The sequence below is a fragment of the Dendropsophus ebraccatus genome, chromosome 13, assembly GCF_027789765.1.
Source record: "Dendropsophus ebraccatus isolate aDenEbr1 chromosome 13, aDenEbr1.pat, whole genome shotgun sequence".
NCBI lineage: Eukaryota > Metazoa > Chordata > Amphibia > Anura > Hylidae > Dendropsophus > Dendropsophus ebraccatus.
Genome location: NC_091466.1, coordinates 76,021,673 through 76,033,716, shown reverse-complemented (window position 1 = coordinate 76,033,716; position 12,044 = coordinate 76,021,673). Strand labels below are relative to the sequence as shown.

Genomic DNA, 12,044 nt, shown 5'->3' with positions numbered 1-12,044 from the left:
TCATATACGGCAGCGGCAGCCCAAGGGGCAGTCTCCATTTCTTCTTTTGAGGTTTCTAGAAGCCTAAGAAGATGGCTGACCAAGGTCCAGGAAAATTGGAAGGTAGAGCTAGCAGGGACAAGGTCCTTCGCTCCTTAAAAAAGGTCATTATGGCCATTGACTTCCTCTGCGATGATGCATCTCAGGGAACCAGGTTAGCGTAAAAAAACTAGTACGCTCTCAACCGCTGCCGAAGGGCGCTATGGTTAAAACCCTGGGTTGGAGATGCTAACTCCAAAATTCAGCTCTGTAATATGGAGTTCCAGCCAGGTAGGCTGTTTGGCTCTGAGCTGGATAAATTAATGGAGGAATTGTCTGACAAGGAGGGGAAGTCCCTACCATTGTCCTATAAGAGCGGTGATTCCTTTCGCAGAGCAAAATCTCCTCAGCGAGGCAAAGGGAGATACCAGTACAGAGGTCGAGGAAGAAACTATTCCAGAAGAGGTTCCGGGAAGCAGCAGAATAAGGACACCAACAAGAAACCAGACTTCTGACGCAGAAGCTGTCCAGTGGGAACACGTCTGAGTTTGTTTCTCCCTGCCTGGGAAGAATTAAGAAAAGATCACTGGGTGTTAAATATTATTCAAAATGGTTATGTCCTTCATTTATCATCTCTTCCTCCTCCAAGATTTCTTCTGTCAAGAAATCTTAAGCCAGAAAGACACTTAGTCCTAGAGACAGAAATTCTTCGCCTCCTTTCCATTGAGGCTCTAGAGGATGTTCCTCTATCTGAGATCGGTCAGGGAGTTTTACTCCCCAGTGTTACTAGTGCTGAAGCCATCCGGAAATTGGAGGCTTATTATAGATTTGCGATATCTCAACAGATGCATCGTAAAGAAGACTTTCCACATGGAGAACATAAGATCGGTAAAATCTATCCTCCAGGAGGGAGATTTTATGGTCACCATAGATCTACCGGATGCATATCTTCATGTACCGATTCTGAAGGCTCACAGGAGAGCCTTCGCCATCCAAATCCAGGGGAAGGTAAGACACTTACAATTCAAAGTCCTTCCACCCGGAATACCTCCGCACCCTTTGTTTTCACAAAGGTAGTGTCACCATGATGGTTCGCTTCCGTTTACAGGGGATAAAGTTATCCCTTACCTGGACGATTGGTTGATTATGACTCAGACTCAGGATCTTCTGAGAGTTCAGTTGAACTATGTCCAGGACATACTTCAACAATTAGGTTGGCTTATCAACATAGAGAAATCAGACTTAATTCCTAATTCCTCCTCGTCAGGTATCCATAAGAACATAAATGCGCTTTCTAGGGCTCCTTGCCTCAGCTGCGGACGCGGTGCCATGGGCGTTATGGCACATGAGATTTCTTCAGAGAGAAGCACTAACAGTATGGAACCGAGGACTGAAGGACTTGGATGCGATGCATGTTCTATCGACTCAAACAAGACATTTTCTAATGTGGTGGAGACAAGTCAAACATGGAGTTTATTTTCAGAACCACACTGGATAACCATCACGACGGATGCTTCAGGAACAGGTTGGGGAGCTCATCTGACAGTCATCACGACTGCAGGATCTTGGAGTCAACAGGAATCCGCTCTGCCCTCCAACGTGAGGGAGCTTAGAGCGATTTACCTAGCTCTTCTTCATTTTTCTCCTCCTATTTTACAGAGAGCAGTCAGAATCCGGATGAACGACATGACCTGTGTGGCGTACCTAAACAGGGAGGTACCAGATCCCCTTCTCTCCTCAGGGAAGTAGAGAAGATTTTTCTGTTGGGCAGAAACCAGAATAACCAGACTCTCTGCGATTCATATCAGGGGTGTCGACAATATATTGGCGGATTGACTGAGTCGAGGCCTGACATTACCGGGGGAATGGTCTCTCTCAAGGAGAGTGTTCATTCAGTTAACCCAGAGGTGGGGGCTTCCTCAGAGAGACCTCATGGCATCAGCAAGCAATGCCAAACTGAGGAATTTCTGTTCCCTTTACAGGGCAGACAATCCCACGGTAGTGGACTCAATGACAATACCATGGACATACCAGCTGGCGTATATCTTTCCTCCCATAGCCATGATTCCCAGAGTTTGATGAAGATCAGTTGTCAGTGATAATAATAACTTCCTTCTGGCCGAAGAGGGCATGGTTCACCCTGCCCATGAATATGAGCAGAGGGGAATTTTGGAGATTACCTCTGCATCCGGATCTAATATTCCAGGGTCAACATCTGTGCAGGAATCTTTCCAGCCTCAGCTTGACAGCTCGGAGACTGAGAGGACCGTATTGGACTCTAGTTTTTCTGAGAAGGTATAGTATACCCTTTCTCACGCTCGTAGTTGCACTACAAATAAATCTTATGCACGGATTTGGAAGATTTTCAAGATTGGTGTGTAAGCAGGAGTATTGATGGACTTAAACCTTCTACTCCACAGTCATTGGAGTTTTTACAGGAAGGCTTCTATAAAGGATTAAAACCTAGTTCCATCAAGGTGCAGATAGCAGCCCTCTCTGCACACCTAAACTCACGTTTCTTTCAGATCTTGGAGGTAAAGAATTTTGTTAAGGCTAGACTAGGCCTAACCTGGTAAAGCAGGTAGACCCATGGGACTTATCCTTTGTGTTGAGACGCCTGTGTCTTCCTCCCTTTAAGCCTTGGGAGGAAGTAGACTTCAAGTTAACATTGAAAGTTTCTCTTTTACTAGCCATTACCTCTGCTAAGAGAGTTGGAGAACTTCAAGCCCTTGGCTCCGCACCTCCATACGTGACTTTTTCCCAAGACAAAGTTATCCTTAGGTTCCTTCCAGGATTCCTGCCTATGGTGGCTTCATTTGCCAACATCAACCAGCCAATAGTATTGCCTGTATTTTCTCCTACTGGATCATCTAAAGAAGACTTGGATCTTTCTTTATTGGACGTATCCAGAGCTATCAAGATCTATCTACATAGAGTAGGTGATTTTCGTAAAGACGAGAATTTCTTTATCCCTTTCGCAGGAAAGAACAAGGGGAGAAAGGCTTCAAAACCTTTAATATCCAGATGGATCTGTGACTCCATTGCCTTATGTTACTCTTCTGCTGATCTGGATCCACCAGAATTTACCAGGGCTCACTCTACTAGAGCTGTGGCCTCCACTTGGGCAGAGCGTGCCGCTGTGCCACTTGAGGACATAGGCCAGGCAGCTACCTGGTCGTCTTTGACAACCTTTGTGAGATATTTCAGGCTGGATACTTCTTTCTTGTCAAGAACAACCTTTGCAAGATCTGTTCTTAATGCGGACGTAATAAATAACCCGCCCATTGGGGATAATGCTTGCTAATTCCCCATATGTTGTGATGCCAATGGGACGTAAGGGAAGCTAAAATTATTATGTTAATTTGTTTTCCCTAAGACCCATTGGCATCACAAGACTCCCTCCCTGTGTTTTATGTTTCTTTATAATTAGACTGAGGTCTAGGGGGAGGTGGAGCCTATTTATACCTCATGGAGGAGGGGATTAAAATTTAATTGTTATTTTTTCATTAAATATTCCTTCGTCCCAGGGGCTCGCAGGGGCGAATTTACCCCATATGTTGTGATGCCAATGGGTCTTAGGGAAAACAAATTAACATAATAATTTTAGCATGCTGGGATACATCTGAAACTGATTGGATTTTTGATTACCGGTAGCTGAAGAAGAATTTGATTACCGGCGGCTGAAGAAGTTGGATGCAGCCCTAAGGCTGCCTGTAAAACAGGGATACAGTCATAGGCCACATCCATGGTTTCCAGGACTCCCAAGGGCTGCATCCAACTTCTTCAGCCACTGGAAATCGAATGCCGCATGCTTTGGTTCCGACGGACCTCAGAATTCTCGAGTCGCACTCATCTGTGTTCAGCATCTTGACCGCTCGAGAGCGCTGTTTATGGCATGGTGTTTACGCTGTGTTGAAGTTGTTACTGTTGCGCTATGTCACTGACGTTTCCCGTTTTTACATTGGGTCTGTGAGTGAGTTTATTGCACCACTGTCCGCTCTAAATGTATGGACCTGATGAAGAAATCCCACATATCTCAAAACACGTTGTGTAGTATCTAGTCAGAGTGCAGCATTTCCAGAGACCTACAACTAGTGTTGAGTCTGGTAAGTGCATAACCACACCGGGAGAGCGGACTCCTTGCCCCTAAAATGTAACCTTTTACTGTCTGATTTACCCTTCACTGCCCAGCGCACTTCTTTTCTTGTTGCACAGACAGTCACCAGTATTGTAATGATGAAAATCAGTAATTCCAGTTACGTTATCTTGCATCTGTATGTAGTATCAAAGCCTGCAGACTATTACACATCTGGCCTCTCTAAAGATCTGCAGAGCATTGCTCTGTCCTCTCTACCTCCTGATACATAGTGATATATCCTGCAGATTATTACTCCACCAACCCTTTCTACAGATCTGCAGAACATCGCTCTGTCCTCTCTACCTCCTGACAGATGTATAATGATATATCCTGCAGAATATTACACCCACATCTGCGGAACATTGCTCTGACCTCTCTACAGATCTGCAGCACATCCCTACCTCCTGACAGACACACAGTGATATATCCTGCAGATTATTACACCCCTGCCCTTTTCTAGATATCTGCAGAACATCGCTCTGCTCCTCATTTCTCCCTGTGAGTTTCTATGTCTCCCGCTTGCTCTGCAGGTTTGGACTGGATGGGGAATTATATGGACGGAGTAAAGGATCAGGTCTCCAAGTTTGGGCTGCAGGTAATACATTTATCAGACCCGTATATGAAATGGCATATAAAACATGTTATAAAATTGATAGGCCATCGATATCAGGTCAGCGGGGGTCACACTCTCATCACCCCACCAATCAGCCTCACCAGTGTTCACCTTCGCTCCTCCTCAAAGTCCCTGCACTTTTTATCACGAAAGCAGTGTGTGCGCATGCTCTGCTTAGATCCCTATTACATCGGGCAATTAACGGCCAAAAGAGCTGTCATCGCCTGGGGTATTAATCTGCCCCTTCTGACCTGCTTAGACATTATCGTCCATTGTCTTCACTTCTCTCCGTATTATGGGGGCAGTGCCTTGCGAAGGCTGTTTATACAAGCACAGATCACTATATATTTATGGACAGCCATAGGTTGACTTACATGGGGCTGTCAGTGATGTAATAACAGACCTAGTAATTTTTTTCCATAATTGTAATTGCTGGGCCTCAGCCTCGTCACCGTCCCGCTCAACTCTTCATCCACAGGACATTGGGCCTCGGCCTTGTCACCTGACCCCACTATTCCACTTATCTGTTGATTTGTCCCATGATGAAGCTTCATCCACAGGACATTGGGCCCTGGCCTTGTCACCTGACTCCACTTATCTGTTGATTTGTCCCATGATGAAGCTTCATCCACAGGACATTGGGCCCTGGCCTTGTCACCTGACTCCACTTATCTGTTGATTTGTCCCATGATGAAGCTTCATCCACAGGACATTGGGCCCTGGCCTTGTCACCTGACTCCACTTATCTGTTGATTTGTCCCATGATGAAGCTTGATGATCCACAGGACACTAGGCCCTGGCCTTGTCACCTGACTCCACTGCTCTGCTCATCTTTTCATCATCCGGTGATGAAGCTTCATCCACAGGACATTGGGCCTCGGCCTTGTCACCTGACCCCACTGTTCCACTTATCTGTTGATTTGTCCCATGAAGAAGCTTCATCCACAGGACACTAGGCCCCGGCCTTGTCACCTGACTCCACTGCTCTGGTCATCTCTTCATCATCGGGTGATGAAGCTTCATCCACATGAGGCAGAGTCCCGACCAGACCCCGCTCATCTCTTTACTTTCTTATCATTTACAGCAATTTCCTGAAAAATCTAGAGGATGGAGCCATGAGGGCGGAGACTTTGGGTGTCTGTACACCGCCGCCTCCCCTGAACCCCCCGCCACAGGTACGTGCCTTTTATTATTGAAATATGATGAATTCTTTACTTACATCTGGATCACCAGAGATCCGGCCTTGTGCGGTAACACTATCACCTCTCTCCCTACAAGCTGACCATGTGAGACCGGGAGACGTGAAGATTGTGGCCGCCTTGGGGGACTCCCTGATGGCACAGAGGCGCTTAGTGGTACATGGGGGAGGGGGCGCTTCTCATGTTCTGGACTCTTCTGAATCAAATTTTTATTATCACAGGCGGCAATCGCTGCAAATGCAACAAACGTATTAGAGATCCCGACAGAGTATCGTCCTATGTATTAGGGTATGTCCACACTACAGGATCCCAGCGGATCACGCAGCTCAGGGCGGCGCCCATCTCCACTGGTCCCATAAGCTTCATTCTTTGGTTTGGCAGATTCCGCCGTTTGCCCGAAGAATGAACGGAATCTGCTAAACCATAGAATAAAGCCTATGGGACCATGGGAGATGCGAGCAGGGGCGAGCTGCTGAATCTGTGGTGGGTGATCTGCTGGGATTACCTAGTGTGGACATACTCTTATACTGGTGAGAAGGACCTCGGTGGGCCGTACGGTGACTCTTCACTCCTGTGGCCGTGCTCCATCATGTTTTTCTAATATTTGCAGCATTTTTAATAACATTGGGCGCTGTCTTGTTGTCATGGTAACATTGTCCTCCCTCCCCCAGTATCGGAGGCTACGGTAACCTGTCCGACATCATTACTCTGCCCAGTGAGTATCCTCCTCGCTCCTCACTCTTCGCTGCTCCAGAGTACGAGCGTCACCTGACCAGAGTTTTGCTAAGGTCACCGTGTTGCCCCAGGGAGCCTGTCAGACAATCAGACGACCCTGACACCTTTCCTGTATTTTATAGACATCCTCAAGATTTTTAACCCTCACCTTGTCGGGTTTGGGAAGAGGAGCACTGTGAGCTACAGACCGGCCCCCCTGGAGGACTCGGGACTGAACCTCGCCATAACTGGAGCCAACACCTTGTGAGTCCAGGAGGGTCACTGCAGGCAGATGGATGGGGGGGTCCCCCGGTATTATAGGTCAAACTGCAAAGCCACATTTACATCCAATAGCCATCAGCTGTCAGAGCATGCTGGGAGTTGTAGTTTTGCTGATACATAGTAACAGACATTGATTGACAGAGAGTCTCGTATCTCGGTGATACTAATTCTGCCGTTTCTCGCTTTGTTTCAGTCTCCTCCCGGAGCAGGCCCGACGTCTCATCGATGTTCTGAAGTCTCTTCCGGTAAATTTCTGCCTCCCGGCGTTTCTGCGATTTATAGTACGAGGCTCTGGTGATGACTTGTATCTCTTCTCAGGAGATCAGGGTCCAGGATGACTGGAAGGTTATCACCGTGTTCATCGGCTCCAATGATCTGTGCGACTACTGCAAGAACAAGGTGCGAAACGCATTAACCCCTCCCCACCCATCGCTCCAGCCTCCTATCATACTGACCAGGGGTGGCGGCTCTAATAATGGCAGCACAGACCCGCCTGTCACACCTAGCGCCAAATCTAACATGGAGATATCATAAGGAACCTTAATCACCAGAATGTTTACTATCCTGGGCAGATTTACCGCATAATGTAAAATTCTTCAGTTTGTTCCCTTCTCTCACTGCTTCCAGTATCTCCTCTTGCTGTTGTTAAGCGGGCACAGTCTTTATTCTATCCAGAGACGGAAAACCCACGCAGGTCGCCCCTGTGCTGGGGGTCATCCAGGTGTGCAGAGTAGTAACGTAAGATCACTGTCACCTCCAGACGCAGTTCTCTGCAGACGCCTTCATCCACCACATGAGCGAGGCCCTGGATATGCTGCAGGAGGAGGTACACTCAGCACTGTATCTAATCCTATCCTGTATGCTACACCACTGTATCTGATCTGATCGTGTGATCCTTTCAGCTGTTGTGTAATACTAAGTTGTTGTATCTGAGCCTGACCTGTTTGATGCAGATCTTGTGTATCTGAGCCCATCCTGTGTGATACTGAGCTGCTGTATCTGAGCCCATCCTGTGTGATACTGTGCTGCTGTATCTGAGCCCATCCTGTGTGATACTGAGCTGCTGTTTTTGAGCCCATCCTGTTTGATACTGTGCTGCTATATCTAAGCCCATCCTGTGTGATACTGTGCTGCTGTATCTGAGCCCGTCCTGTGTGATACTGTGCTGCTGTATCTGAGCCCATCCTGTGTGATACTGTGCTGCTGTATCTGAGCCCATCCTGTGTGATACTGAGCAGCTGTATCTAAGCCCATCCTGTGTTGCTGTATCTGAGCCCATCCTGTGTGATACTATGCTGCTGTATCTGAGCCCGTCCTGTGTGATACTGAGAAACTGTATCTAAGCCCGTCCTGTGTGATACTGTGCTGTTGTATCTGAGCCCATCCTGTGTGATACTGTGCTGTTGTATCTGAGCCCATCCTGTGTGATACTGTGCTGCTGCATCTGAGCCCATCCTGTATGATACTGAGCAGCTGTATCTAAGCCCGTCCTGTGTGATACTGAGCAGCTGTATCTAAGCCCGTCCTGTGTGATGCTGTGCTGTTGTATCTGAGCCCATCCTGTGTGATACTGTGCTGTTGTATCTGAGCCCATCCTGTGTGATACTGAGCTGCTGTATCTGAGCCCATCCTGTTTGATACTGTGCTGCTATATCTAAGCCCATCCTGTGTAATACTGTGCTGCTGTATCTGAGCCCATCCTGTTTGATACTGTGCTGCTATATCTAAGCCCATCCTGTGTAATACTGTGCTGCTGTATCTGAGCCTATCCTGTGTAATACTGTGCTGCTGTATCTGAGCCCATCCTGTGTTGCTGTATCTGAGCCCATCCTGTGTGATACTATGCTGCTGTATCTGAGCCCGTCCTGTGTGATACTGAGCAACTGTATCTAAGCCCGTCCTGTGTGATACTGTGCTGTTGTATCTGAGCCCATCCTGTGTGATACTGTGCTGCTGCATCTGAGCCCATCCTGTGTGATACTATGCTGCTGTATCTGAGCCCATCCTGTGTGATACTGAGCAGCTGTATCTGAGCCCATCTTGTGTGATACTGAGCTGCTGTATCTGAGCCCATCCTGTTTGATACTGTGCTGCTATATCTAAGCCCATCCTGTGTAATACTGTGCTGCTGTATCTGAGCCTATCCTGTGTAATACTGTGCTGCTGTATCTGAGCCCATCCTGTGTGATACTGAGCAGCTGTATCTGAGCCCATCCTGTGTTGCTGTATCTGAGCCCATCCTGTGTGATACTATGCTGCTGTATCTGAGCCCGTCCTATGTGATACTGAGCAACTGTATCTAAGCCCGTCCTGTGTGATACTGTGCTGTTGTATCTGAGCCCATCCTGTGTGATACTGTGCTGCTGCATCTGAGCCCATCCTGTGTGATACTATGCTGCTGTATCTGAGCCCATCCTGTGTGATACTGAGCAGCTGTATCTGAGCCCATCTTGTGTGATACAGTCTTGAAGGCAGATTAGATACAGTATCACAGGTCCGCTTTCTCTCCGCAGCTCCCCCGCTCCATAGTGAATGTGGTTCAGCTCTTCCAGGTCGATCGTCTTCGTCAGGTGAATGATCAGAGTTTGGGCTGCATCCTGCAGAGGTGAGGACGCCCGGTGTACGCCAGGATGGCCGATACGTCTTGTCAGTCTTATACACAGGAAACCACAAGTGCCAGGATACCAACCCCTCCTGGTCATGCTGACGCTTATAGTTCCCCATACACTCAGATTTGCCTCCCTGCAGTGGTCCTGGGGATGAGGCCCTCAGTGGTTCCGCTCTCCTCTTCTCCAGGTTCTTCTGCTCCTGTGTGGTGTCACCTAAGGAGAATTCCCCGGAGCTGCTGGAGCTTCTCGAGATGAACGGCCAGTTCCAGGTGAGGGTTCCTCCATTCTGTTACCTTCCTATTATCCGATAATGATGACCCCCTTGATGTTATGGCTGCTCTTCATCCACAGTCTATTAGCTGCAGCTCCTAGAGATCTATCGGCTATTGTCTAAGGGCCTTATTCCACCGGACGATTATCGTTTGCATAATCGTTAACGATTAACAATCTCAAACGACCGCTATTGCGAAAGACCTGAAAACGTTCACTCATTTCCATGGAACGATAATCGTTACTTATGATCGTAATTGCGATAGTTTTTTCTTCGCTATTTATTTGCTATTGCGTTCGTACTTATTGCGAACGACCGAAAGATGTCTTATTCAATGCGAACGATTTGCGAACGTTTTGCGAACGAGCAAAGATAAAAATAGGTCCAGGTCTTATAAAGCGATCAACGATTTCTCGCTCGGTCGTTAATCGTTAACTTAATTTCAACCGAACGATTATCGTTTAGATTCGAACGATTTAACGATAATCTGAACGATAATCGTCCGGTGGAATAGGGCCCTAAGTCCGTGTACTCGGCGCCCCCTGTGACTTGAGTCTTGTGGGGTCTCTGTATGGACGATATCTTCATGTATGTCTTCTACCCCCAGGAGCATCTGGAGCAGCTCATCCACACATCTGGAAGATACGATGGGAAGAAAGACTTTGCTGTGGTCCTGCAGCCGTTCCTGGAGGACATTGAGCCGGCCATGGACCAGGTGAGTGACCGAGGTGGATGGGGGCAGCGCATGGTCAGGGAGGCTCATTGGTGTGTGCCGGACTGATAGATGACACCTTCTCCTTCTTGTAGATGCTGAGACATTGGCCAACTGGGAAGACAGGAGCCGAAATGAAGTAATGAGCCCTAGGTCTTCATAGGGAGGTCCCAATGCTGGAGAACGACCATGACTGCTATTACAGTGCACATAGGGATGGTCGCCAAGTTTCCCAAAGACCTTCTGGCTTCAATCTTTGGAGGCCCCTGCACCATACAGCGCTCCTTTGTCCTTCTCCAGACTCCACGAACCAGCAGGAACCAGTGGAGAGAGAAGCCGGATAGTCTTCTCTGGACGTGCAGATTGCCGAGGAGCAAATGAGAATTAGACTGTTAAGCTGAATACACTGCCCAAAACGCCCAATAATCATGTCAGTAGGTCCCATGCACATTAGTCGGTCAGTCCCACCGAAATCAGGGAATGCCACCAACTTTAATGTGTATGGGGGCTCCTGGAACAGATCTGGCCCCGATCGCCCCAATACTCAGCATTAGCCGACTGGCTGTTTCGTATAATGATGCACCTCCAATGGTGTCCTAGTGGACGAGCTGTGAACTGCTGTTGTCTTTTACAAGACGGCATCATTGATTATTCCTTCTTCACTCCGGATTGTTTTCATCTCACGGTGAAAGGTCACGAACAAATGGCGAAAGGACTGTGGAACAACATGGTAACTGGGTGATGCTGCTCCTATATCTTCTTACTGCAGAAAGTAGGACTGATGATCCCTGCCTCCAAGTCTATACGGGCCTCTGTGTACCCAAGTCCCAGAGACGCACCCACTGCCCTCCTCTTCTTCTTTAGCCACACCCATTTGTCACAGTTCTGTTGGTCTGTCTAGTTTATGCTGCATCACTTTGCAAACTGTAAACCTGTTCTTAAAGGGGTATTGCCCCCAAAATGATTTTTGCATTAATACGTTGCCCACCCGTAGCTTTCCATCTTTCCAATATAAAGCTATTATGGATTCTGCACAGTTTTGCTGTTATCTAGGTACATTCACCCCCACCAAACACATAAAATCATCAAATCTCAGTCCAACCCGACACCACTCCCTGCTCCTGGCCCCCACCCTCCGTGTCGGCATCACGTGTCCTCCGTCTCTTCAATGGGCCAGGATATCGCTTCTAACCCAGTACACTGAAGTGAGGGAGGACACTGACGAGGGTGGCTGCTGTTAGAGAGGGAGAGAGTGATCAGTGCAGCTGTCACTGTCTCCCTCTCTAACAGCAGCCCCCCCGGTCACCCGCACCACGTGCCCCCCCCAGCCCCAGAGCACTGTTCCCCACTGACTGTTAATACCCAGTCCCCCCCCCCCCCCAGCCAGTGCGCAGTGCGGTCGGCCCATCCCCCTGCTCACCCGCGGCCCTGTGCACAGTGTGCCTTCCCCCCTCCGGGTCACCTGTGACCCCCCCTCAACTCACTTCT

General features: G+C 48.2%; 1 protein-coding gene across 1 annotated transcript; it reads left to right on the top strand.

The window, feature by feature from the left end:
* Positions 1 to 3,870: 3,870 nt before the first annotated feature.
* Positions 3,871 to 11,767, top strand: LOC138770909 (phospholipase B1, membrane-associated-like). Its single transcript, XM_069950221.1, has 9 exons — positions 3,871 to 4,751; positions 5,854 to 5,944; positions 6,826 to 6,946; positions 7,158 to 7,209; positions 7,283 to 7,363; positions 7,725 to 7,790; positions 9,478 to 9,842; positions 10,452 to 10,559; positions 10,652 to 11,767. The coding sequence occupies exons 1-7, from the start codon at positions 4,665 to 4,667 to the stop codon at positions 9,571 to 9,573; spliced, it is 594 nt and encodes a 197-aa protein (XP_069806322.1). The 5' UTR covers positions 3,871 to 4,664; the 3' UTR covers positions 9,574 to 9,842; positions 10,452 to 10,559; positions 10,652 to 11,767.
* The last annotated feature ends 277 nt before the right edge of the window (positions 11,768 to 12,044 follow it).

What these genes read in the sequence shown, in the direction of transcription:
- LOC138770909 (XM_069950221.1), top strand. Translation starts at nt 4,665, where the DNA reads ATGTCTCCCGCTTGCTCTGCAGGTTTGGACTGGATGGGGAATTATATG. An exon ending in CCCTGAACCCCCCGCCACAG is followed by an intron (nt 5,945 to 6,825) that starts GTACGTGCCTTT and finishes TGTATTTTATAG; the next exon opens with ACATCCTCAAGATTTTTAAC. An exon ending in ATAACTGGAGCCAACACCTT is followed by an intron (nt 6,947 to 7,157) that starts GTGAGTCCAGGA and finishes GCTTTGTTTCAG; the next exon opens with TCTCCTCCCGGAGCAGGCCC.